The sequence below is a fragment of the Trichosurus vulpecula genome, chromosome 3 (genome assembly GCF_011100635.1).
Source record: "Trichosurus vulpecula isolate mTriVul1 chromosome 3, mTriVul1.pri, whole genome shotgun sequence".
Classification (NCBI taxonomy): domain Eukaryota; kingdom Metazoa; phylum Chordata; class Mammalia; order Diprotodontia; family Phalangeridae; genus Trichosurus; species Trichosurus vulpecula.
In genome coordinates, this window is record NC_050575.1 from 179367126 (window position 1) to 179391134 (window position 24009).

Here is a 24009-nt window from a genome sequence, read left to right on the forward strand (position 1 = left end):
TCATTTGCAGGTCACTGTTACCACAGGGAGGCCCCTGGGCAATGGATGGTGGAGTCTTTGATAGAGAGACTTACTAAGGGCAGGGTCCCTCAAAGGTCACTGTATGTATGTGTGTGTGTGTGTGTGGGGGGCCACATGTGGTCCTCTAGGTCCTCAAGTGCAGCCCTTTGACTGAATCCAAACTTCACAGAACAGGGGGACGGTGTAGAAATTTTTACTATCTCTTCTCAGGCCTCTAAGACCATGATCAGTCATTAGTCACAACTTCTCAGAGAGGGGAAGAGGCATATTTAAGGAAGCTGAGTGTTGAGTTCTCTTTTATAACTACAGTAGGGACTCTTTGGTCAGCTTCCCTATAGGTATAATCTTGCACGTGTGATCTTTAGCACACAATAAGGGTGGGGGGGAGCCAGGATTCTTAGGGTATAGGGGACAGGGTGGGAGGTGGTGGGGCAAGGAAGCTTTCTGCTGCATCACATCTACCTGGAGAGCTCTTGATGACAGGTGTCAAGCACCTTGATAATCTTCATCATGCAGTACCAAGATGCATGATTTCTTTAGAACTAGACCTATCCAAAGGGGCTGAGAGTCCAATGTCTGAGAGCTCTGGCCTTGGCTGCTTCTTTTCCCTATAATGGGAAAGGGTCCCCGGGCAGGTTCTCCCTTTTCCTGCCTCCTCCCAGTGTCCTTCCCAGGGTCATCTGCCTCTTTTACTGCTAGGGGTTCCCACCTGGCCTAACGCTTTCCCGTTCTGCTTTTGCTTGTCTGGCTATGTTCTAATTTTTTGGTTTTGGCTCTTCTCTTAGGTCGTGAGTTCCGTGTAATCATCCTCAGCACAGTTCATACCCGGGACAGCCTGCTCAGTAGCTCGGTCCCCCACCTGGAATTCTTCAGTGAGGCCCGAGTGCTAAACACAGTAATGACTAGGGCCCAGTCACAGGTGGTTGCTGTGGGGGATGCTGTGGCCCTTTGTTCTTTTGGACGTTGCAGCAAGGTATGGAAGCGCTTCATTCAGGAGTGTGTCGAGATGCGCAGTGTGTCCCCTGTGGACCTCACTATGGAACAAATCAAGCAAGATGTGGCACACAGGCAGCGCTGGGCCCGGCAAAATGGACTGCACCCTGTGAAGGCCCCCAGGGAGGACTTATTAGAAGAGGAGGACAATGACAATGACATTCCTTCATGGGTGTCTGATGCTGAACTCAATGCTGATGACCCCATCCTGCAGGAGTTGCTTGATGAGAGCAAGAATGTGGCAGTGACGGTAACCGAGGATGGGATGCTGAATGTGACATCAGGTGCCCGGTCCCGCCATCAGGGACAACAGTATTTAAGCTTTCCTGTGCCGGTATTGCAGAAATATCTACGCATGCAGCCCAAGATATATAGGAAATGTGAACTGATTAAGGAGGCCTTTGAGAAGGCATCTGCCTTCACCATAGATGACTCCCCACCTCTCATTATTCAAATCAGAGGACGCACGAATTGTGGTATGGCCTTCACTGGTGACCAAGTTCTAGTGGAAATCCTGACCCCGGAACTGGAGGAACAGGGATATTCCTGGCGCCCCATGGGCCGAGTGGTAGGTGTACTGGAAAGGGGTGACCGTGAACTCATCTTTATATGTAAGATGGATGAGTTTGACCCCCGAGTAATGATCCCCATTGACCCTTCAGTCACCAAGATCTTTGTACCGGAGCTAAAGGATAAGCCCAATACTATTCCCATCCGCTGTTTACAACGAGGACACATTAAACTTATTAGCTATGAGAAGATAACAGAGGAGACCAAGCGCAATCAACTCTTTCGTGTACAGATCATCTCCTGGAAAGAGAGGTTCTATTATCCATTAGGTATCATACTTGAGATTCTTCCCTTGCCTTTGACCTTAGAACAAGGTTTAAAGATTCTAGACATGGAATACTCTCTGAATGCCAATGGAAGATACCCAACTCCTGTCATTAAGGAAGTGAACCAGCACAACTGCAGTAAACTTAGTCTGCACCGGGGACAGTGGAAAGACTGCCGGGATTATTTGACCTTTACTGTGGACCCACAGGGTTCCCGGGATCTGGATGATGCTATCAGTGTCCGGGACCTGGGAAGCCAATATGAGATAGCTGTCCATATATCTGATGTGGCCAGCTTCATGCCAAAGGATGGGGCACTTGACCGTGAGGCTAGAAAGCGAGGTGCTACATATTATGCTCCTGGAAAGGATCCTGTGGCCATGCTCCCATCTAGGCTCAGCCAGGACCTATTCAGTCTCCTTCCCCAACAAGAACGTCGAGCCATCTCCCTGATTCTTACAGTGGAGAAGGAAGGTGACCGAGTAGTACACTGGTATATCACACCGTCTATGATATGCTCTGACCTCCAGCTGACCTATGAGGAGGCTGAAGTTATTATTAAAAGTCACCCTGGTGGTGGGGCCAGGCTGCCTCTCCGTCTGGGCACTGTAGAAGGATGTGTTGTGGCTGCCTATCACTTTTCCCAAGTCCTCCGCAGAAGCCGCCTTCAGGGAGATTGCTACTATGACCAACCAGATGAAGATAGCCCTCTTGGCTCACGTAGCTCCCACCAGATGGTTCAGGAACTTATGATCCTATTCAATAGTTATGTAGCTCAATTCCTGGTACACAAGGATAACACAAAGTTGATCACCCCACTGAGGTGCCAGGCTGAGCCCAATCCTCAGCAAGTAGCCCAACTAAAGGAAAAGTATAGTCACTTGCTCCCTCTGTCCCTCCATCTCTCTTACCGTCTTTCTGGCCAGACCACCAATGCTTCCCAAGCATCCAGCTCAGGATACAACCTTTGCATCCTGCGTCCACTTTGGGACCACCTGTGTCAGGCTGCTGACAGCAAGGACTATAACAAGATGGTGGACCTCATTGCCACAGATGATATCCATCCCACTTTGGCCCCAGCTGGGCTGGAGTTCCGAAAGCTGCTCAGCCGTTCCTACTTCAGCCGCTCAAACTCTACTAGCTTGTCCAGGGCTGGACACTACTCATTACAGGTGGACTGGTACACTTGGGCATCATCTCCCATAAGGCGCTACATTGATGTGGTGCTCCAGCGGCAGCTCCATGCTGCCATGGGTCAGGGCCAGCCTGGCTATTCCCCTGAAGATATCGACTTGTTGTGCCATGACTTCAACCGAAAGAATGGGCGTGCACAGGCTTATGAGCGCAAGGCCCACTGCCTTCACCTGGCCACCCAGCTCAAGGCCCAGCCACTGACAAAGTTGTGCTTTGTAGTGAATGTGGAATCTGCGAACCGCTTTTTTAAGGTGATTTTCCCCATGAATCGGGATACTCTACCTGACCCCCATCTTGTCAATTATCGTGCGCTGCAATTGGTAGAGCAGCCCACCTTCATCCCTGAGCGCCAGAACATAAAGCTGGTATGGAAGAGGAGAATGTATTCTCTGGAAAAGGGCAAAGCGTGGACTCCATCCTCTAAAACCCTGGTGGACACACATGTCATGCCAGTAAGCAGTGTCATCTGGCAGGATCTGCTGGTGGCCATCCAGAACCAAGACTTTCAGAAGGCAGCAGCCTTGCTCCTACGGTCTAGAGGGGCTGCCCAGACCTCCTACCATCGGCCCCTAGGCCAGGTGTTTCGAAGCAAGTGCTCCCACTATGTAGAGGTAGTCCTAGAGCTAAGTACTGGGGATGCACTGCAGATGCAGCTGACCACTGATGTCCAGAGGGGCTTCCTTGTGCCCTCCATCCAGATGTGGATGTTGACGCCAGGTTTTGCCATTTGCCTGGAGCATGCTGAGAAACCCATTGACTGCTTTTCCCGCTACGCTTCCCAGGCAACCAAGGATGTGTACTGTGAGGCACAAGACTATTCCCGGGTGTGGGAACCTCTTTGTGCCATGGAGTCTGCTTCTAGTGCTGTGGCTGAGAATGACTCTATTCTTTTGCATGGTGTTCCCATTACCTGGGACCAAGAGCGGAACAGCCAGGGACAGATGCAAGGTTCCTTCTCCTTAACCTACAGCTTCCTCAAGGAATGTGCAATTGATATCAACTTCAATTTCTGCTACCTCTGCATCCGGTTGGAGAACCTAAAACTCCAGGGTCCAGCAGAAGAGGAGGAGGAGAAGGAGAAAGGAAAGGAGGATGCTCTGTGCCAAGGCTTTCAGAAGCTCAGCTTGTGCAAGAAAGCAGTAGACCCACCCATGGTCAATACTCTTGACTCTTGTTTGAATGTAGACCCTGATACCTATACCTGGGTGGCTCATGGGCTAACAGATGAGATGGATCAGGATGCCAAAAAGGTTGACCGGAGAGAAGAGCGACAGAGAATCCATTTTTTTCTGCACCATGTAGCCATGGACAGCATCCCTGTGGAGGTCACCAGAAAGGGAGCTTGCTTCACCATTGAGCTTATCCCAAAGCTGCTGCCAGATATGTGAGTACTCACAGAATGGTAGTGGTGGAGGGTGTGTGTGTGTGTGTGTGTGTGTGTGTGTCTGTGAATGTGAGTGACTGGGGCAGAGGTGAACAGAGGTGGGCCAGAACTCCCACCTTGGGAAAGCAGCACCCCAACCCAGAAGATTAGGAGTTGGGCTTTTATATCCTGATTATTTTTTAGGCCATTTTTAGTCTGGAGAGGTCAGAGTACTTTTTAGCCCCTTGACTTTTTGGTCTTGTGTCTGGGGCCTCTAAGTCTTGCTGCGTTCCAGGCAGTTCTCTGAAGTGGCAGCTGCTATGTTTTCCCTTCTTCCCTTTCCCTGAGCTGTCTCGTGGATCCTGCTAATTATAACTGAGGGTTTCCTTCTTTTTTTTTCACCCAAGCCGGAAAGAAGAAGCCATCTGGAAACTGAAATATGCCTCACCACTTGTCACCAGCATTGCCTTAGGCCAGCCCATCAAGGAAGGTCAGTCACAGAATGGCATTTGGGTGCTTAGCTCCTCAGCACCCCTGTGACCCTGTCTGGCCCATGAATAGTAAGGGGGATGGGCAGGCAGAGAAGGGTATAGAAGAAGGACCTTGGGACAGAGTCCCAAGGGCTTGACTTTGGCTCTACTTTCTTCCTTGTCTCACATTCAAATCTTCTTTCCCTTTATCCCAGCCTTTGGCACTGTTTATCGCTTCTATGATCCCCTTTTGATTTATGAAAAAAAAATTCTACCCCTAGATTTTCTTCCTATTCTCTGTTTTGTCTTTTCAGTGTCCTGCATGGCCATGAAGTCCAGCGTCCTGAAGCGTCAGACCTTTGACATCCCACGAGGAAAATTCAGGCTCAATAAGAGTCAGAACAGTGCTGTGCTAGAGGCTCTTCAAAAGCCTTTTACCCTCATCCAAGGACCGCCAGGTGAGGCAGAAGCTTTAGTGCATACTGGATAGGGAATGACTTTGGGTAAAGCTCCCCACTGGAGAACTTTCATGCCAATGCCATCATCCCCACTTCCAGACCTACCACACTGGGCTGGTGAGCATAGGAAGATAGCCTTAATTCAGCCTCTGAATATGAAAGCTGATAGAATCAAAGGATTTAGTCTGAGAAGTCGAAGAGCTGATTTAGAACTGATATAATTTAGGCCAATCCCTTATTCCCCTTCAGTTTTAAAATGAGAAAACTGAGTTGAAGTGTTTTGCCCAAGACCATACAGGTAGCACAGCTGGGATTTGAGTACGTTTTCTAAGTATTCTTTCTGCTACATTTGGTGAATTTGGTTCTAATTCTTTTTCATCTCTGGGTTCAGATTGAGCATGTGGAGAGCTATGACCTGGATGTCTATAGTTATCTTTCCTCTTCCAGTTCTCATCACGTAGGTCGGACAGGGGAGTTTTCTTCTCTATAAAATGAGGGGTTTGGGCAGAGTCCTGAAATTGGGAGTATTAGGAAGACTACACAACACAGTGTCATATTCCTTCCTTACTGCACTCAAAACAGACTTGAGAAGGTTTGTCAGATGCTGAGAAGGGAGTTTTTTTCTTAGCCCATGGCTTGTGGCCAGTATAGGTAAGATCTCACTACCTAAAACTGGAGGATCCAACCTATAGATAGTCCAAGAGAGGTTAAATGACTTTCTCCCAAAGTATATAGCTAGTAAGAGGCCAGATTCAAAATCAGATCCTCTGACTTGAAATCCAGTAATTTTTGCTACCAGAGCATGCAGTCACTTGACTCCTGCATGGAGCTTTGAGGAAGTCACCAATAGCCGAATGAGGATGAAATGAGATTGTAGGCCAGCATGGGGGAGGAATGGGCTCCCATTGCTGATACCTGTTCCTGGGGTTCTAGGCACTGGGAAGACGGTGGTCGGAGTCCATATTGTGTACTGGTTCCATAAGCTTAACCAGGAGAAGCCTGAGACTGCCCCACTGCCCTTGAAAGGGGAGAAGAAAGACAAAGGAGAGAAGTGCATCCTATATTGTGGGCCATCCAACAAATCTGTCGATGTTGTTTCAGGTAAGTCGGTTCAGCCACTTAGAAGGGCATGTTTGGCCTCAGTTTCTCCTTCTAAAACAAGCAGCTTCATATCTTCCTTCTTATTTTATCCTTAGGCATTTCTGGGGTTAATATCCCCATTTGAGGTTTGGTGAAGTAAGTGATAGTCCAGACGTCTCCTTACTCAGGACTAGGGACTATGGAAGATGAGACACTGATATTAGCCTTTCTTTCCCCAGAAATCCTCCTTCAATGGAAGGAGGAGCTCAGACCATTGCAAGTATACAGTGAACAGATGGAGGCCATGGAATTCCCTGTACCAGGGAGCTACAGAAACATGTTTCGCAAAAATATCCGGGAAGGGAAGCCAAAACCTGAGCTCAGGTAGGAAGGGTGTGTATGTGTATGCCGTGTTAATGCATATAATAATGTTTTTCTCTGTTAATGTGCCTCTGTAGGTGAGTCCTCTCCCCACCCCACCCCTCTTCCCTATCTTGATGTATGCATGTGTTGCATGAGCAGTGGTGGGGACCAAGTTGGTGATCAGGTTGGATTTGGGTAGAGGTCTAAACCTGTTCATAGGCATGGTGAGTGTGGCACGGTCAGCCTGGATCTCCATAGGAATACAGTCCTGAGCAGGAGTCTTGAGGTAAGGCCTCAGTATATGGTTACCCTGCCTCAGAGTAGGATAAGATGTTTAGGAGGAAGTAGGGGACAGAAACTGAATCATGACCTCTCTCCTTACAGAGACATCATTCTCCATCATCGTATCCGGATGCCGTCCAATCCATTCTCTCGAAAGATTATGGAATTTGATACCAGAGTGAGGCTGGGGGATCAGTTCTCCGAGGAAGAGATTGAACTGTGAGTAGCTCCAGGGAAGGGATTGGGAAAGTAGTGTTTCCTGAAGGCCTAGCTGGAAAATCTGGGGAGTTAGGATAGTGGGTTGTGTGTGTGTGTGTGTGTGTGTGTGTGTGTGTGTGTATGTGTGTGTGTGTGTGTATGTGTGTGTGTGTGTGTGTGTGTGTGTGTGTATTGGGGTGGGGGGTGGTGTGGGGAGAGAAGAGGCAGAATGAAAATGGATGCAGAGATAGCTTTAAATGTTCTGGAGCAGGAGGGGATATAAATGTCCCAATCTGCTCTCCAGGTTCTAGTACATTGTTACTGTACTGGTGATAGATGGAGACATTCTGTAACAGTTACAATTCTGTGATACCTGATGGAGGTAGATATTCTAGAATATGACCCCTGACCTTCTTAAATGGCACATTGTTTCTTTGTAAAAATTTCCTACTATATTCCCTCCACCCCCATTCCCCACATACTTGGAGAACCTTTCCTTATGGTAAAGAATTAAAAAGGAAGAAAAAGTTCAGCAGTGTACTGATCAAGTCCCATAGTGTACCCACATACATGGCGCACCCCATCCCCCAAAGAAGGGATTGAGAGGTGTAGTCTTATCTCTTCCTTGGGGTCAAACTTGGTGATTATAATTACACAGCATCCAGTTTATGTTTTTTCTGTTTCAGTTTACGTTGTCTTAGTCATTCCTGGTTCTTCTTACTTCACTTTGTATCAGTTGTAAACATCCCATGCTTCTCTTCCTTCATCTTAGTACAGTGTGTATTCTATTATATTCATGTATATGCTTTGTTTAGCTGCTCCTCAATCAATGGGCACCTATATATTACAAAAAGTATTGCTATGAATGTTTTGGTGTATATGAGGACTCTCTGTCTTTTCTATCTTTCTATTTTCCCCCCCTGGCCAACCCCCACTGGAGAAAAACAACAGCAGAAGACACATAACAAACATGCATAGTCATGCATTAGGCCTACATTTCTTAACCTTGGTGTTTGCCCCTAGCCCTTCCTGACTCTTTTTGATCTCCTTTACTTGACCTCTCAGATATAAGGGGATCACCATGAAGGCCCGGAAACATGAACTAAGCACCCACGACATCATCCTTTGTACCTGCTCCTGTGCAGCCTCCTCCATTCTCACTAAGCAACTCAACATCAAACAGATTCTCATTGATGAAGCTGGCATGTCCACAGAGCCTGAGAGCCTCATCCCCCTTGTTAACTTTCCCCAGGCTGAGAAGGTGAGATAGTGCCCACCTTGATTTTCCCATGTTTCTGGCCCTATTTTTCTTCTGGGGTGATAAGGGGGTAGAGCAAGTGGAATAGCTGGAATAAGGCCTGGTACAAATAGTTGTTGCATGTACCTTCAGTGCCTGATGCCCCCTGGCCTAAAAAAAGAGACCTTGGAACTGGCATGAACCAGCTAGACTGCTTTAGGCACAGTTAGGAGGGGAAATGAGGTCAGTGGCTGAAGGGAGACAAACCAAAGGCTGGAGACCCTGGCCATGTGTAGCTCTAGGCCTGGCTGAAACTCTTTCCCATTTGGGCTCCAGGTGGTGTTGCTAGGGGACCACAAACAGCTTCAGCCTTTTGTAAAGAATGATCACTGTCAAAATCTGGGCTTGGAGAAGTCCCTCTTCGAGCGCTACCATCGTCAAGCCTGGATGCTGGACACACAGTACCGAATGGTGAGAGGCCTTGTTGCTTCCTTTTCCTTTCCCTTTTCCTGTTCCTTTAATACTCTGCTCCCCAAGCCCTTGCTCCTGCACCAAAATCGCAGTCACACCAGTATGTATCTTCATACACATAGGCACATGCGTACTGTGGCGGGTGAAAGATGAAACGACTGAGGAAACAAAGGTTCAAGCTTCTAGGCATTTTGATTTATTAAGCAATGCATGGCAATTGCCCAACAAACTGGGACCAGACCTCCTCAACTTAGGGCTGGACCCTGAATGGGGTGTGTGTGTGTGTGGGGGGAAGAGACAGATTTTTATACCCTTAAAAACAATTAATGAAATAAGACCAATTAATTAAAAGGAAATAATATAACATTAGGTAATCTGATTTCTAATTGGATGACAGATTAAGGACTTTCCAAGTTGGGAGGAGGAAGAGGGAACAGGTGCAATTCCCTTAATTCAGAAAGAGGTGTCCTACTCCTCCCAAGCGTCTGTAAACAATCAAAGGAACATTGAAACAATGACTGATTGATCAGTATGGGGCCAGTCCTCGGATGAGACATATGGATTGCTTGAGTCATATAATTGTGAGAAAACTCCTTGCATCAATCTTTGGATCTGACTGGGTTTCTGGTCTGCATAACCTAGGTCCTTAGTTAAGGGTCTCTAAGTAACGGGTAGAGGTGGTCCAGCTTCCCAGACGCACAGGGCTAGCTTCAAACAATACAGTAAGATTTTCTCCCAATTCTCACCATTGAATAAAGTTTTCTCACAAGACAGAAGTTGGACTAGACCCATAACTGAAGAGAAACTAAGCTAGCTCCAGAATTGAGTCACAAGATGGAGTCAGTGTTGTTTACTCAGTTTCCCCAATTAAACACTTGCTATCCTAATCCCTTCAGTTTCCCCAATATACATGTTCATACATATACGCAGTTGCCTCACAAATACCCATAAATACAGCCATATGCACCATCATACTCTTATTCCTACATATATACATATGAACACACAGATGCTTCTATATGTAACAATATTTATTTGCACATACAATTACATGAACCAATACACGCACAGCCCTATACATATGCACATACATATACAACTCGCCCTTAAATACACAGACACCATGCAGCCTATTCTATACACATAGCATCCTACAAAGAATCAGAGATATATACATAGCCACTTACCCCTCCCCTACTACAAATACCCAAATAGGTGTACTTTTTCATACAATCCAATTTCTACTTTCTGAACCATTGGTCATGTGGCAGCAATGTGGCATTTAGCTTTTCTTGAGGTCACAATGATGGATCAGTAGGAGGAGCCACCTGATAAGGTACTGTCAGGAGAATGGAGCCAGGGAAGAATGTTCTGTGAATTTAGTGGGATTATCTCCCAATTACTGAGAGAGAAGATCTTTGAGCTTGAGGGCTTGATTTGCCCTGTAAGAGGCCTCATGACTGAGGAGAGGATGATAAATAAAGAGCTAGATGGCATCACAGGGTCTACCTACCTCAAAACCTTCATTTTAGAAAAAGGAAATTGAAGCTCAGAGTGGTTAAATGACTTGACCAAGGGCATATAGTTAGAACCAGAAATGGGATTTGAAGCCAGGTCTTTTGCCCCAGAGCCAAGATCTTCTCACTGTATCACACTGGTTAGAGGCTGAGTTCAGTGAGCAGGGATAAAAGAACTATTTAGGGCCACTGACCAATAGGAATATTTAATAGAGGGCCATAAATCAACTTAATATTTTTTATTGACGTGTATAAACCTTAGTTGCTTTTAAAATAAAAAAAAATAGAGACATTCATCTATACAGCAAGTAGGACAAATACTTCAATTCCATATTATGCCCAGGTAAAGGGAGGAGTGAGATGCAGCCTGTATCATATCAAGAACTGTCCTAGAAGTCAGGACAACCTGAGTTCTTTTGCCATTTTCCTTCCGTGTGATCCTGGGCAAGTCACTTACAGGAAATTTTTTAAAACTAAGTTGTGAAAAAGGTGTTGATCTGCTTTACTAGAGGAAGTTGTTCACTGCAAGATCTTTATAATGATGAAATCATGGGTCTGGTTAAACAAGGAAGAGAGAAGAATAGGAAAAGAACAGATATGGAGGAAAAAAGAGGGAGTGAGGAGACAGTTGAGAAAAGTGTAGAAGCTAAATGAGACACATGAGGGGAGTGAGGGAGGAGGCAACTCAATTGAACAAGCATTTGTGAAATGTCAACACATGCCTGGCACTGGTTTAGGCACTGGGAAGGCCAAGCCAAAAGTTATAGTGTAACCTTAAGGAGGGTGTGTGTGTGTGTGTGTGTGTGTGTGTGTGTGTGAATAGGAAGTAGAGTGAGGCAGAAATAAGGAGAAAAAGGGAGAGAATGATAGTAGAGAAGAGGCAAGGAAAGAGAAAGAGAGAAGTTGGGGAGACAAAGAGAGAAGGTAGGGAAAAAGCAAGATAGTTAAAGAGAAGGGGAAAGAAGAAGGGGTGGAATCTTGCCATTCACTTGGGCTGTGGTATTCTCAGTGTTGGTCCTTTGGCAGCTGTTACCTATTACCTTTTTAAATGCTGATTAACTGATAAACTACCTAAGTCAGGGGTGGGGAACCTTTAGCCCTCTAGGTTCTCAAGTGCAGCCCTTTGACTGAATTCAAACTTCACAGAACAAATCCCCTTAATAAAAAGGATTTGTTCTGTAAAACTTGGACTCAGTCAAAAGGATGCACCCAAGGACCTAGTGGGCCACATGTGGCCTTGAGGTGGCAGGTTCCCCACCCCTGGGTCATGACTCTTTCTCTTCAACTTTGAGGTCTGTGCTCCTCTCAGCCATATGACTGACTGGTGCTGCATTACATTGTTGTATGAATATAATGAAAAAGAACAGCCTAATAAGGTATAGAAGGCATGAACAGGGACATTTGGACAAGCTAAGAGGGCTTGAGGATTTCTAGTTGAGAGGCTCTGTTCTGAGTGAGATAACCAGAAAGGGCCACCAGTATGGACATCCTTCTTTGAGATGTCGCATCATTGGTAACAGTGATTCTGCCCTGAGGGATGCATCTTCACACTTATTATTCTCAACAGATATTATAGATGGCTCCTGTCCTGAGGCCACGGTGGGAGAAATTTATCTGGCTGCTGCTGTGGCCATTCTGCCCATTCGTAGCTTCTTGACTGGCAAATTTCTTCACCTTGGGATGTTAGTCAACCAACTTTTATTAAATGCTTACTCTGTTCCAGGCACTGTGCTAGGTGCTGAGGATACAAAGAAGGGCAAAATGGATTGTGTTATTTATTCCAACTCACTCTGTCTTTTGCTCCTAATAGCACAAGGATATCTGCAAATTCCCTTCCAAAGAATTTTATGACAACAAATTAAAGACTAGTGTGGAACTAAGGCGAATGCCAAGTGTCTTCAGCCACCAAGATCAAGAAAGCTGCCCCATTATCTTTGGCTGTGTCCAGGGAGAGGAGAAGAGCCTTTTGGTCTCCACAGATGAAGGAAATGAAAATTCCAGGGCCAACCAGGCTGAAGTGGAGCAGGTGGTGAGTGCTCAGGTCACAGCATGGAGGTGGGGGTCACCTTGAAGGGCTGGAAATTATTTTAGGTGTAAGAGACTAGTAGTGAGTATTCTGGATCATAGAGTTCAGGGGCTGGAAGGGACCATTTACCTGAAATGCTCGTGTTATCCTTTCAAACATTCTCAAAACAAAAACAAAAACAAATTCTCTCCTTTTGGTTGGGGAGTGTCTGTCACCTTATCCACTGCCTCAGCAGCTTGGGGCTCTGGAACAGAACTGGTGGAGGGTAACCACACTGGATATCCCAGGATCATAGTCTCAGTTGGAAAGGCCCTCAGAGGTCTTCAGATCCACTTTTCCAAGTAAGAAGCTCCTTTAAAACTGCCTTGACAGTCATTATCCAGCTTCTGCTTAAAAAACTTCTAACAATGGGCCATTCCTTCTCCTGAGGCAATTCTTCCCCCATTTTGAAGGAAAATTGAGTAGGCTCTTACTATCAACATTACTGTTAAAAGTTATTTTTGTTACCTTTTAAAAATAAGTTTTATCGATGCTTTTTTTCTTCACATCACAGTCATTTCTGGAAATATGAGGGCAGCTAGGTGATGCAGTGGATAGAGGGCTGGGCCTGGACTCAGGAAACTGGAGTTCAAATCCTGCCTCAGACATTTCCCAGCTGTGTGACCCTGGGCAAGTCACTTAACTTTTGCTTGCCTCAGTTTCCTCACCTGTAAAATGGGGATCATAATAGCACCTCCCTCCCACAGTTGTTGTGAGGATCCAAAGAGACAATAATTATAAAGCACTTAGTGCGGTCCCTAGCACCTGTTAATGGCTATGTAAATGTTAGATGCTACTATTATGTAATGTCATCTCCTCTCCTCCAGCCTGAACCCTCCCTTGTAATGAAGAAAATGTATAAAGCAAAAACATCCAATACAATGACCACATCTGACCCAATATGCGACACTGTGCTCTAGAATTCCCATACATTTCTGCTATGAGGAAAGAGGCGTATTTCATTATCTGTTTTCCATAATGGTTTTTTTTTCAATAAGTTCCTTTTAAGTTATTTTCTTCACACTTTACAACTTACATTTCACACTCTCTGTTTTCTTTACAGTGTTGTAGTCAGTGGTTATATTTTTCAGTTGGTTATTCTTATTTTGCCACATATAAGTTCATATAAATCTTCCTTGATTCTCTGAATTAATCATTTTTAACTACACAATAATTCAGGTATATTTATTTATATACCAGGTTGTTTTCCCCAGCCATTGGCCAGTTGTTATGTTCCTGCTTAGTTTACTCTTTGCTAACTCATTTCACTTTTGGACAGTGGTAGATATTAGGAAGGTCTTCCTTACTGAGCTAAAATTGGCTTATCTACAGCCTCCACTCACTGTCCTGCCCTCTGGAATCTGGCAGAACAAGAGATGGAATGTCATGGATGGGAAATAGCAAGTGGACTTATTTGGCTGGAACAAATTGAACACAATACTCCAACTGTGCTCTGACCAGGGCAGAGTGCAGGGGAACTCTTCCTTCATCTGTACTGTGTAGATACATTCTGTACACTGTGCGTCTTAGTACAACCTAAAATCTCTCATGTTAGTTTTTTTGGTTGCCCTGTTGAGAAGCAGCACGATATAGTGGATAGAGCACTGAAATTGCAATTAAAATCCTTCCTTAGAAACTTATTAACTATGTGCTACATAAGTAACTTAACCTCTCCATGACTCAACTTCTTAATCTGTAAAAATGAGAAGTTTGGGCTTAGTGGCCTCTTAAGGTACCTTCTATCTCTGAATCTCTGATCCTATGATGTCACATTATATATCATGGGTATATAAGAGATGCTATTGACCAGCATCCTGAAATTTAGAAACTGATCTTTAAAAAATGATTCAGGCAGAAATCAAAGCTATCTATAGTCATATGAAAAAATGTTTCAAAGTCACCATTGATTAGAGAAATGCAAATTAAAACAATTCTGAAGTACCACCTCACACCTATCAGATTGGCAGAAAAAGTAAATGATAAATGTTGGAGGGGAGATGAGAAAACCAGAACACTGATGCACTGTTGGTGAAGCTGTGAATTTATCCAGCCATTCTGGAAAGCAATTTGGAACTATGTCCAAAGGGTTATAAAACCATACATACCCTTTGACTGAGGAATACCATTTCTAAGTCTGTATCCCAAAGACATTTTTTTTAAAAAGGGAAAAGGACCTATTTGTACAAGGCTATTTATAGCACTCTTTTTGCGATGGCTAAGAATTGGAAATTGAGGGGGTGGGTCACATCAATTGGGGAATGGCTGAACAAGTTGTGGTATATGATTGTGATGGAATACTATTGTGTTAAAAGAAATGATGAGCAGAATGATTAAAGAAAAAACCTGGAAAGACTTACATGAACTGATGCAGAGTGAAATGAACAGAATTAGGAAAACATTGTACACAGTAACAGCAATATTGTATCATGGACAACTGTGAATGACTTAGCTATTCTCAGCAGTACAATGATCAAAGATAATCCCAAAGGACTTATGATGAAAAATGCCACCTGCATCTAGAGAAAGAACTGAGGTTGTCTGAATATAGACCGAAACATACTATTTTTCTCCTTCCTTCTTCCTTCCTTCCTTTCTTCCTTCCTTCCTTCCTTCCTCCCTCCCTCCCTCCCTTCCTCCTTTCCCTCCCTCCCTCTTTTTCTTTCTTTCTTTCTTCCTTCCTTCCTTCCTTCCTTCCTTTCTCACTCTCTCTCTTTCTTTCTCTCTTTCTTCCTTCCTTCCACAAAATGACTAATATGGAAATATGTTTTACATGATTGCACATATACAACCTATTTAGATTACTTACCATCCTGGGGAGGGATAAAATTTGAAACTACAAATTAAAAAAATGTTAAAGATTTATTTTTATATGTAATTAGGGAAAAATAAAATGTCATTTTAAAAAATGATTCAGGCATGATCTTACCTAGTATCCTGAATAAGATAAGAGCCTTTTTGGAACAGTAAATCAACAAATTCACTGAGATAGATTGCTGCCCTAAACAGAATTACCCTCATGTTGCACTCTGAACTTTTCTGTGGTTTCTGTGTCTATAGGTTCGAATAGCAAAGCAGCTGACCTTGGATAGGACCATCAAACCCAAGGACATTGCAATCCTCAGCCCATACAATGCCCAGGTGTCAGAGATCAACAAACGACTCTTAAAAGAGGGAATTACTGGAGTGACAGTTTCCTCCATCAAGAAGAGCCAAGGTGGGCCTTAAACCTGGTAGAAGAGGGAAATTGCTGTTTGGTCTGTTCCAAGCAGTGTCGCTAGAGTACTCAGTGGATAAGTGACTCTTCAATTGGGGAGACCTCCTTGGAAGAGGTAGGATAGAGATAGGACTTTGAATATGGGGTAGTAGGGTAAATAACCTTCTCTTAATCATGGAGGGCTTTCTGGAGGAGGTTGGATAGGAAGAGGACTGATGTGATAAGTAGATGATAAAAGATATTCTGAGTGTTTAAACTAGTTGGGGGTGGAGAGTGGAAGAAGAAAGGAGCAGTGGTTTTGGTGTGGGGTAAAATAAGGTGCTTTAAGTAGCTCAGAAAGGAGTGATAATCAGGGTAGACCTCAGATGAGTGGGACTGAAGTAGGTATTGCTTATATGTCATTCCTATTCCTTGCTTTCACCTCCTAGGAAGTGAGTGGCGATATGTTATACTAAGTACAGTTCGCTCCTGTCCTCTTGGTGAAATTGATGGGAGGCCCACCAAAAGCTGGCTGAAGAAACACCTGGGCTTTGTCAGTGACCCACATCAAGTCAATGTGGGGATCACTCGGGCCCAAGAGGGGCTCTGCATCATTGGTAAGTGGGAGCAGGGCTTCTCAGACAAAGTACCCATGGAGAGGGCTGTGATACTCAGGGTGGAGGAAAGGGGAGGTAGGAAATAAAATGGGTAGTGGTGAGGCTCCACTAACTGACTTTTCCCAATGGTAATAAAACAGCAATGGCCAGGATCTTGGACATTCAGGCCCATGGTATGACCTGGGAAGAGGCCAAGCTAGTTTGAATATGGTGGAGGAGAGTAGGAGGGAGGTTGGGTGAAAGCAGATTCATTTTGATGCATTCGTCCCAGGAAATGATGGAGGGCTATACAGCAGAGACCTGATTCTTCAGTCTATCCTCATTTAGGATAGATGTTTTCAACACTGGATGATCAAGAATACAGGTTCTCAGGGGGTCATTTAGGTCTTCTGGGCCTCCATCTGTGAAATGGGGAAATGGGGAAATCTCTCCTTTCCTGAGGGAAAAGATAGAGAGGGGAAAGTGGATTATGAGGATCAAATGAGGTTATGAATGTGGAAGTTTTGTAACCCATAAAGTCTAATATGTATGTGAGGGATCATTAAGGCTTCTAATTCCTTTTTCCTCCTCTGTAGGAAATCACTACCTCTTGAGTTGCTGTCCAATGTGGCATCGGCTCATTGATTTCTACACCAAGAAGGGATGTTGTGTCATGGCTTCTTCAGTGCAAGTCCGTCAAAGGCCAGCTGTCTGCCACTAAGACATAGCCCTCATAGGCCTTTTCTCTTGGGCCATAAGGCTTATTTGTGCACTCAGAGGTGGATAGTTTATGGCTACCCATTTCTCCCCATCCCCCTGATGGCTTTGCAATCTCTTTGAGACTTTTTCTTCTCCGACACCAGGAATGTCCAGCATCTTGTACTTTATTTTACAAAATGCCAATGAGAAAACAAAACTGACCAAAAATCCTCCCCTTTTTTCTGTCCCCTTTTCCCAGCCAAGGGAGCCTCACTTAGTGCATCCCCATGTGCCTTTTGTGACTGCAGCCAGTGGGGACTGATGGCATCTGGGAGACTGCCTCTGATGTCTAGCTTCCAAGAACTCAATAGACCAAAGTGGACCAGGACCAAGCCTTCAGAGAGAACCAGCAATAACATGATTCTTTAGAAATTTTTTCTCCTCTCCTACCCCCTGGAGGGAAGGAGGAAACTGTTATTATTTGAATAGAAAAACCATTTGGCTTTTTAATCTTAGAGAAAAAGGATAAGGAGCAGGTTGAGGAGTAACCCAGACTCTTCTTGCCCTAATTTAAGTGCTCTTAGTAAGAGTGTTCTGGCCAGATTGTGGACCGAGAAGCCTCCAGGTGCAGTGTAGCCTCTTCTCTGTCCATGCAGAGTGAGGGGTTTGGGGAGGCCCAAGGGATTTCTGCTGTAAACCCAACTCTGGAGTTCATCCTTGGTGCTGTTTTGAGAAGATTCTGGGTGAAGCAAGAGAACCCTTACAGAAGCTGCTTGAAAACAAACCAACTTCTTATTCCTGGACTGTTTTTAAAAATCTGGTTGTTGATCTGTGGCCATGATTTTGCTTGTCAATGTTGTACATTGGATGTGGTCTTTTTTTGTTGTGGTTTTTTTAAAGTAGCCAATTAGTATTGGCTAGAACAGGGATCATGAGAAGGATTCTGGCATCCAGGTAGAAGGGTGAGGTCACAGCAGGTAAACTGACTGACCAAGGTGACCTTCCTCGACTTTCTGGAGGGGATGGGCATTTATCCTTTAGCATACCACTGCCCCTGGCCTAATAAGTGACTACGCCCCATATATCTTGGTGAACTTAAGACTGCTTCCACAACACCCTGGCCTGAAGTTTGGGGTTGGGCAGCAGCATAAAACCAAATTCAAACCAACAAACTATTGTTTGCACTAGCTGTTTTGGGAGAAGCTCCTATTGTAATGTGAAGGGAGGAGTTGTGCAATAACGCTGTCTTTGTCAGGTAGGGGGTGCAAGGCCAGGTAAGCCTAGTGCTGTGGAGGGCTGCCTGGAGTAGAAGCTGGAGCAGACCCAGCCCGAGTACCCCATGCCCAGTAGCAGTAAGGATGGAAATGCTGCACTTGCCCTTATGGCTGTACCTCTGTGCAGCCAAGATACCTCTGAGTCAGGGTCAGGCAAAGGGTGGGGGTGGGATGGGGTAGGGAGGATGAATGCCTGCAAACTCTTCTTCCTGCTCCTCTGCAGTGAAGGCCTTGCTTTGCACATGCCTATGCTGTCCTGCAGGCCAGGACTCAGATCTCCCCAGGATGATTCTGTCTGTTTCAGGGCATCAACTGCAGCTGTCTGAACATGGGCTTACCATAATGTCAGATAAGCGAACAGATTTGCCCTCTCTCTGAAGAGGGAAAGAAGAAGAGATCAGCCTGTTGGCCTGGAGCCAGGGCTGGACTCTGTTGTAGGGACCACAGTGTATTTTGTGCAGAAATACTGTGTTACCTGCTACTTGGAAATTGTTTTAGTCACTTGCTACCTTATGCATTCCACTGTGCCTGGCCCTCCATGGGCAAGGCGGGTGGGAGGGAGGGAAGGAGGAAGGCCAAGCTCTGGAATACTGTTTGTTTACAATAGGACCCACCATCTGTCCAGGCTAGTGGTGCCTGCCCTTCAGAGCTGAGGTACCTCATGATGAAATCTCTCATTGCCCTTGAGGGTTAGTCTGACTTTTAGAGATTTCCCTGTTTGTGCAGGCTCTCTGAGACTGAGGAATCTAATTCCTTCTACTTTCCCTTTCCCTACCCCACCCCTTTCCCCCCCATGTAGCCCCTAGGAGGGGACCCCTTAACTAGGGACATGACATGTGTGGGGAGCGGAAGCAGGGAAGCTGCTTTGAGCACTGCCTCTCAGGTTTCCTGTAAGTCACAGCACTGTGGCAAGCTCAGGGAATGGAGGCTCCTTCTCCCTCCCTCCCCCACCTGCTCTCACCCTAGATCTTGGTGCAATAGTTTTTTTCTGCCAGCTCCTGAAGTTGCCACTGAGGTGGGGCAGATGTGTATTTTGGGGCACACATTGCTGCAAGGTATGTTTTTTATGTGTTGCTGCGAAGTATAGTTTCTACTGGCTTTTGGATTCCTTTAAGGAAAGGACTTAATTGTCTAATTTGAATGTTTGACAAATCAAGGATATAGACTTCAACATTCCATTTTTTTATACCTAAGCTTGGACTATGCACTTGTATGATTTAATATTAAATTAATTTTATTATAACAGCAGTGCTCATGGATCATAGTTTGATGTCTCAAGGTATGTGATTTGTTATGTGTTTTTGAAAGAGTGGGGGTTGTTGTAGAGAATGGGATGGTTGTGGGAGGTGTCTGCCCCTGTGTGTATATATGTGTGTGTGTGTGACTGAGAGAACGAGAGAGATATAGACAGAGAGTGCATGTGAGTGAGTGAGTGAGGCTTAGGCATTTTGAGAGAAGGGGGAAAGATGGAAACTACATCTATCTGCCCATATAGGTGTCATCTCTCCTAGGTGGATTTGAGAGATGAGTTTGTCCTTATGGATGTATGTGTGTTGGCGAGATGGGATGGTGGTGTTGATAGAGAGAGATGGGTGTCTGCCTTCCTGGTGAGGGGTATTTTCCTTCATTTGTGTGTGTGGAGGTGATGATGGATGCTTTACCTGATTGGTGTGTATGTGAAAGAGGTGGATGTATGTGGGTGTGCTTTGTCAGGAATGAGGGTTTTTCTATGTGTGTGCATGTGAGATCAGATCTTTACCCCTTTGGGTATTTTAAAAGTAAAACATATGTATATGTGTAAGAGAATGTTTGCACTGACCCTTATACATTAATATATGAAAGGGAGGGCAAGGAGTTAGTGCATTTGCCTCTCTCTATAAGTAGGGAATGGACATGCTTGCCCCTCTGTGGATGTGTTGGTGGGGTGTGGGTATATCTGTTCCTTTGTGTATATGGCAGGAGAAATGCTATTTTTCTGGTCCTATGTGTATGTTGAATATATATTTGTGAAGGATCTAACTGTTTATCACAAGTCATTTTATTTTTTATCAAATTTTAAGAAAATAGATTTTTATTGATATTCTCTGTTTTTATACCACTTAGATTTTCCCCTTTATCCCTTTTCCTCTCCCTTCTAGAGAGCCATTTGTTATTTTTTAAATATTTAATTTTCCCAATTATATGTAAAGACAATTTTCAACATTCATTTAAAAATTCTTTTTGAGTTCCAAATTTTCTCCCTCCCTTCCTCACCTCCCCCTTCCCTAAGATGGTAAGCAATTTGATATAGGTTTTATATATAGATACATATATATATATACATATGCAATCATGTAAAACATTTCCATATAAGTCATGTTGTGAAAGAAAGAAGCAGACTAAAAGAAAAAACATGAAAAAAATAAAGAATGTGAAAAACAGTATGTTTGATCTGCATTCAGACTCCATCAGTTCTTTCTCTGGAGGATAGCATTTTCCATCATGAGTCTTTTGGAATTGTCTTGGATCATTGTATTGCTGAAAATAGCTAAGTCATTCACAGATGATCATTGTACAATATTGCTTCTACTGTGTACACTGTTCTGGTTCTGATCACTTCACTTTGCGTCAGTTCCTGTAAGTCTTTCCAGATTTTTCTGAAATTAGCCTGAGAGCCATCCACTATAACAAAGATCAAAGGTCTGTTTTTGTGGTAGCAAAGAACTGGAAACAAAGCAGATATTTATTGATTGGTAAATGGCTAAACAACTGGTACACGAATGTAATGGAATATTACTTTGCTTTAAGAAACAACATGATAAATGCAGAGAATAAGGACTTACATGAACTAATACAAAGCAAAGTAAGCAGAACCAGGAAGACAATAGACAAAATGAATACAATAATGAGAATGAGAAAGAATAACAATCCCCAAACAACCGAAACTGAATGTTATGAAATTAAAAAGGAAAAGGTTAGGTATGGAAAAAAAATCTCTAATGTCCCACACTTGACTTCTGCAATAAGGGAAGGGGTGGAAGGGTGGGAAGAAAGTTGTTTCTTTATATCTCTTCTTTGGGCCAAGCTTGTTTTTGTTGAACTTGGTCAGCTTGCTAGCATACCAGTTCCAACACTGAAACCCTGCCTAGGCAACCTGACTTTTGATTCTGTCTTTTGTTGTTTTCTAACCCTGTACTGATCTTTGAATCCCACCTCCAGGAGACATGGTGATTCCAAACTTTCTTGAATCTTAAACCTGCTTGATACCTAGATTTAGGGATGCCATACCCAATTCCTAACTACCTTTCATCTTCTATTACTATCTTGTGCCTCTAGATTTAATACCAATTTACCTTCTTTTTTACCCTCAGCAACTATATAGATTGTATTTTCGACAGTTTACTCATAAGAGAAAAGAAAATCCAAATTCAGAAATGATACACTGGTGGTAACATCATTAGGCAGTAGTCATGAGGCTCTTGACATAGAGGATAAAGCTGGATGATCTTAGAAGGAAGCAACTTTGATGTTCCTACTTATTCCTAGGAAACTCCTTAGATGCTGTTGGGGAGAGATCATCCAGTATTGGGTAGAGAGAGAAGTGATGAACAGTAGTGAGCGATTTCCTGCTGAGATTGCCCTAATTATTTTTATTAAATTTTGATTTTTATTTGGGGAGGGTTTGTTGAGGAGAGAGCAGGTTAGCAGTAGTGATGCCCTGCCCCCCTCTACTGCTTTTAAAAAAAAAGGACCAGTAAGGCATTTCCTAAAAGTATAGAACCAAACAGAAGTAAGTTCAGAAGGGAGCACAGACAAACAGAACAATTTGGAAAGTAATGTGTGGAATTTAATGTGTTTTGCATACAATCCTCTTTGTATTCTGCTGACTGAGAAACACTTTTTTTTTTTGGTGTTTCAGTTCAGAATGAAATGTTTTTTTTTTTTTAAAAAGTGATGAGACTATTGATTAAAGTGGATCAGACAATGATGCAGATGACAGAAAAGGGAAAAGTATTAGATTCTTCCTTTGTTTCTCTTTTTGCTACCAAGAAGAACAGTGTTCTGACTTATAAGAACAAAAATTGTTAAAAGGAAAAGCCGATGTAAGTGAAAGAATAGTATGACAATATTTAATGGTCCTTAATGAGTTCCAGTCATAAGACCTGGATGAATTGTATCACAGGGTCCTGGAAGAAGTGAAACTGATTACTTACCTGCCCTTAATGATCTATGAAAAATCATGGACAGGAAACAAATTCCTTTTGTTGTGACTACTTTGGAATTAAGGTCTGACTTGTATAATGCCGCCTAATTGGAAACCATGTCAGCTCAACTCCAGAGCTGAGTGCTGGCTGTCAACATCTAAATAGCTCTGGAAACTGAGAATCAACCTGGGGCCAAAGGTTACCATGAAGATCCTTTTTTTTTTTTTTAGCACTGGTGACATTAAGTTTACAAAAGACAGCAATATGCTATTATGTGAGATGCAAATACAATATCCAACAACCTCCTTCATAAGAAAAGTAGCAGTAGCCTAGTATGACATTACTAAGATGGTACCACTTCAAATGTTCTAATCATTGGAGAGATGCTGAAACAGATTGGTCTCTGCATCTCTGAAGGTCTGTATGCAATAGCTGAAGGATTTGAAGATACAAAGACAAATGCACTTGAAGTTTTCAATCAAGTCAAAATCAAGTCAGGAAATAGATAGTAAAATACTTATAAATAACAACACCTAGCATTTATATAGTTTACACATGTTATCTCATTTGATTCTCACAACAATCCTATGAAGTAGGTGCTATTATTACCCACATTTCACATATTAGGAAACCGAGGCTGAGAAACATTAAATGGCTTGTCCAGTGTCACACAGCTAGTAAGTGTCTGGATCTGGATTTGAACTCACATCTTCCTGACTCCAAGTCTAACACTGCATCTACTGTGCTACCTAGCTGTGCTTTGGCCAGGACATCTTTGCATATTAAAATTCACAAGAAACTAGTTAATGTAGTGCTGGATTCAATTTGGCTGTCAGGAAGCCAAATGAACCTTTTGATCTCTTCATTATAGAGATCATATTGATGAAACATAAGTTAGAAATTAACACAATATTGATCAAAAGGCTGGCCTTGGACCTCAGTACCAGACATCTTTATATGAAGGAAAAGAATAGACAGATGTCTCCATCCTTACACTCAATGTATAATTAGAGTATGAAAAATTAGAAGTGAATTATGGACTTTTTAAAAAGTAGAGAGGAAGAGAATCTATTAAGAACAGAAAAAAAATTCATTGAAGATACAGTGAAAAAGATAAGAGAGATAAAGAGGAAAGCATGTGGTGGTCCAGACAAGGGATTTTTTATTAATCAAAAGGGAACTGAACCATTTTCTTAACATAATGTAAAAGAAGACAAAGTGTCCTGTAGAGAGTGAAAGAAAGAAACATGGAGAGACAGGCTTTTGGATGTGGTGAAATGACTATGAATTCTCTCTCTCTCTCTCTCTCTCTCTCTCTCTCTCTCTCTCTCTCTCTCTCTCTTTTGGTCCTCATTTCTTTTCTCTCTCTTTTTAAATTAAATTAATTAATTTATTTTTAGTTTTCAACATTCACTTCCAAAAGTTTTAAAATTTCTCCCCCTCTCTATCCTCCCCCTCCCCAAGACGGTGTGAAATCTGATATAGGCTCTCCATATACATTCCTATTAAACATAT

General features: G+C 43.5%; 1 protein-coding gene and 1 pseudogene across 1 annotated transcript in view; both read left to right on the forward strand.

Moving 5' to 3' along the window:
• The window catches only part of HELZ2 (helicase with zinc finger 2), a 29878-nt gene extending 11045 nt beyond the window's left edge, over positions 1 to 18833 (forward strand). The window contains exons 8-19 of the mRNA XM_036749090.1: positions 807 to 4428; positions 4815 to 4897; positions 5192 to 5335; positions 6269 to 6436; positions 6655 to 6799; positions 7163 to 7279; positions 8324 to 8519; positions 8832 to 8966; positions 12294 to 12512; positions 15606 to 15762; positions 16191 to 16358; positions 16934 to 18833. Of these exons, the coding sequence (XP_036604985.1) occupies positions 807 to 4428; positions 4815 to 4897; positions 5192 to 5335; positions 6269 to 6436; positions 6655 to 6799; positions 7163 to 7279; positions 8324 to 8519; positions 8832 to 8966; positions 12294 to 12512; positions 15606 to 15762; positions 16191 to 16358; positions 16934 to 17058 (5279 nt within the window). The 3' untranslated portion in view covers positions 17059 to 18833. The remainder of the gene's footprint in view (positions 1 to 806; positions 4429 to 4814; positions 4898 to 5191; positions 5336 to 6268; positions 6437 to 6654; positions 6800 to 7162; positions 7280 to 8323; positions 8520 to 8831; positions 8967 to 12293; positions 12513 to 15605; positions 15763 to 16190; positions 16359 to 16933) is intronic.
• On the forward strand, positions 18376 to 23691 carry LOC118842321 (annotated as a pseudogene).
• The last annotated feature ends 318 nt before the right edge of the window (positions 23692 to 24009 follow it).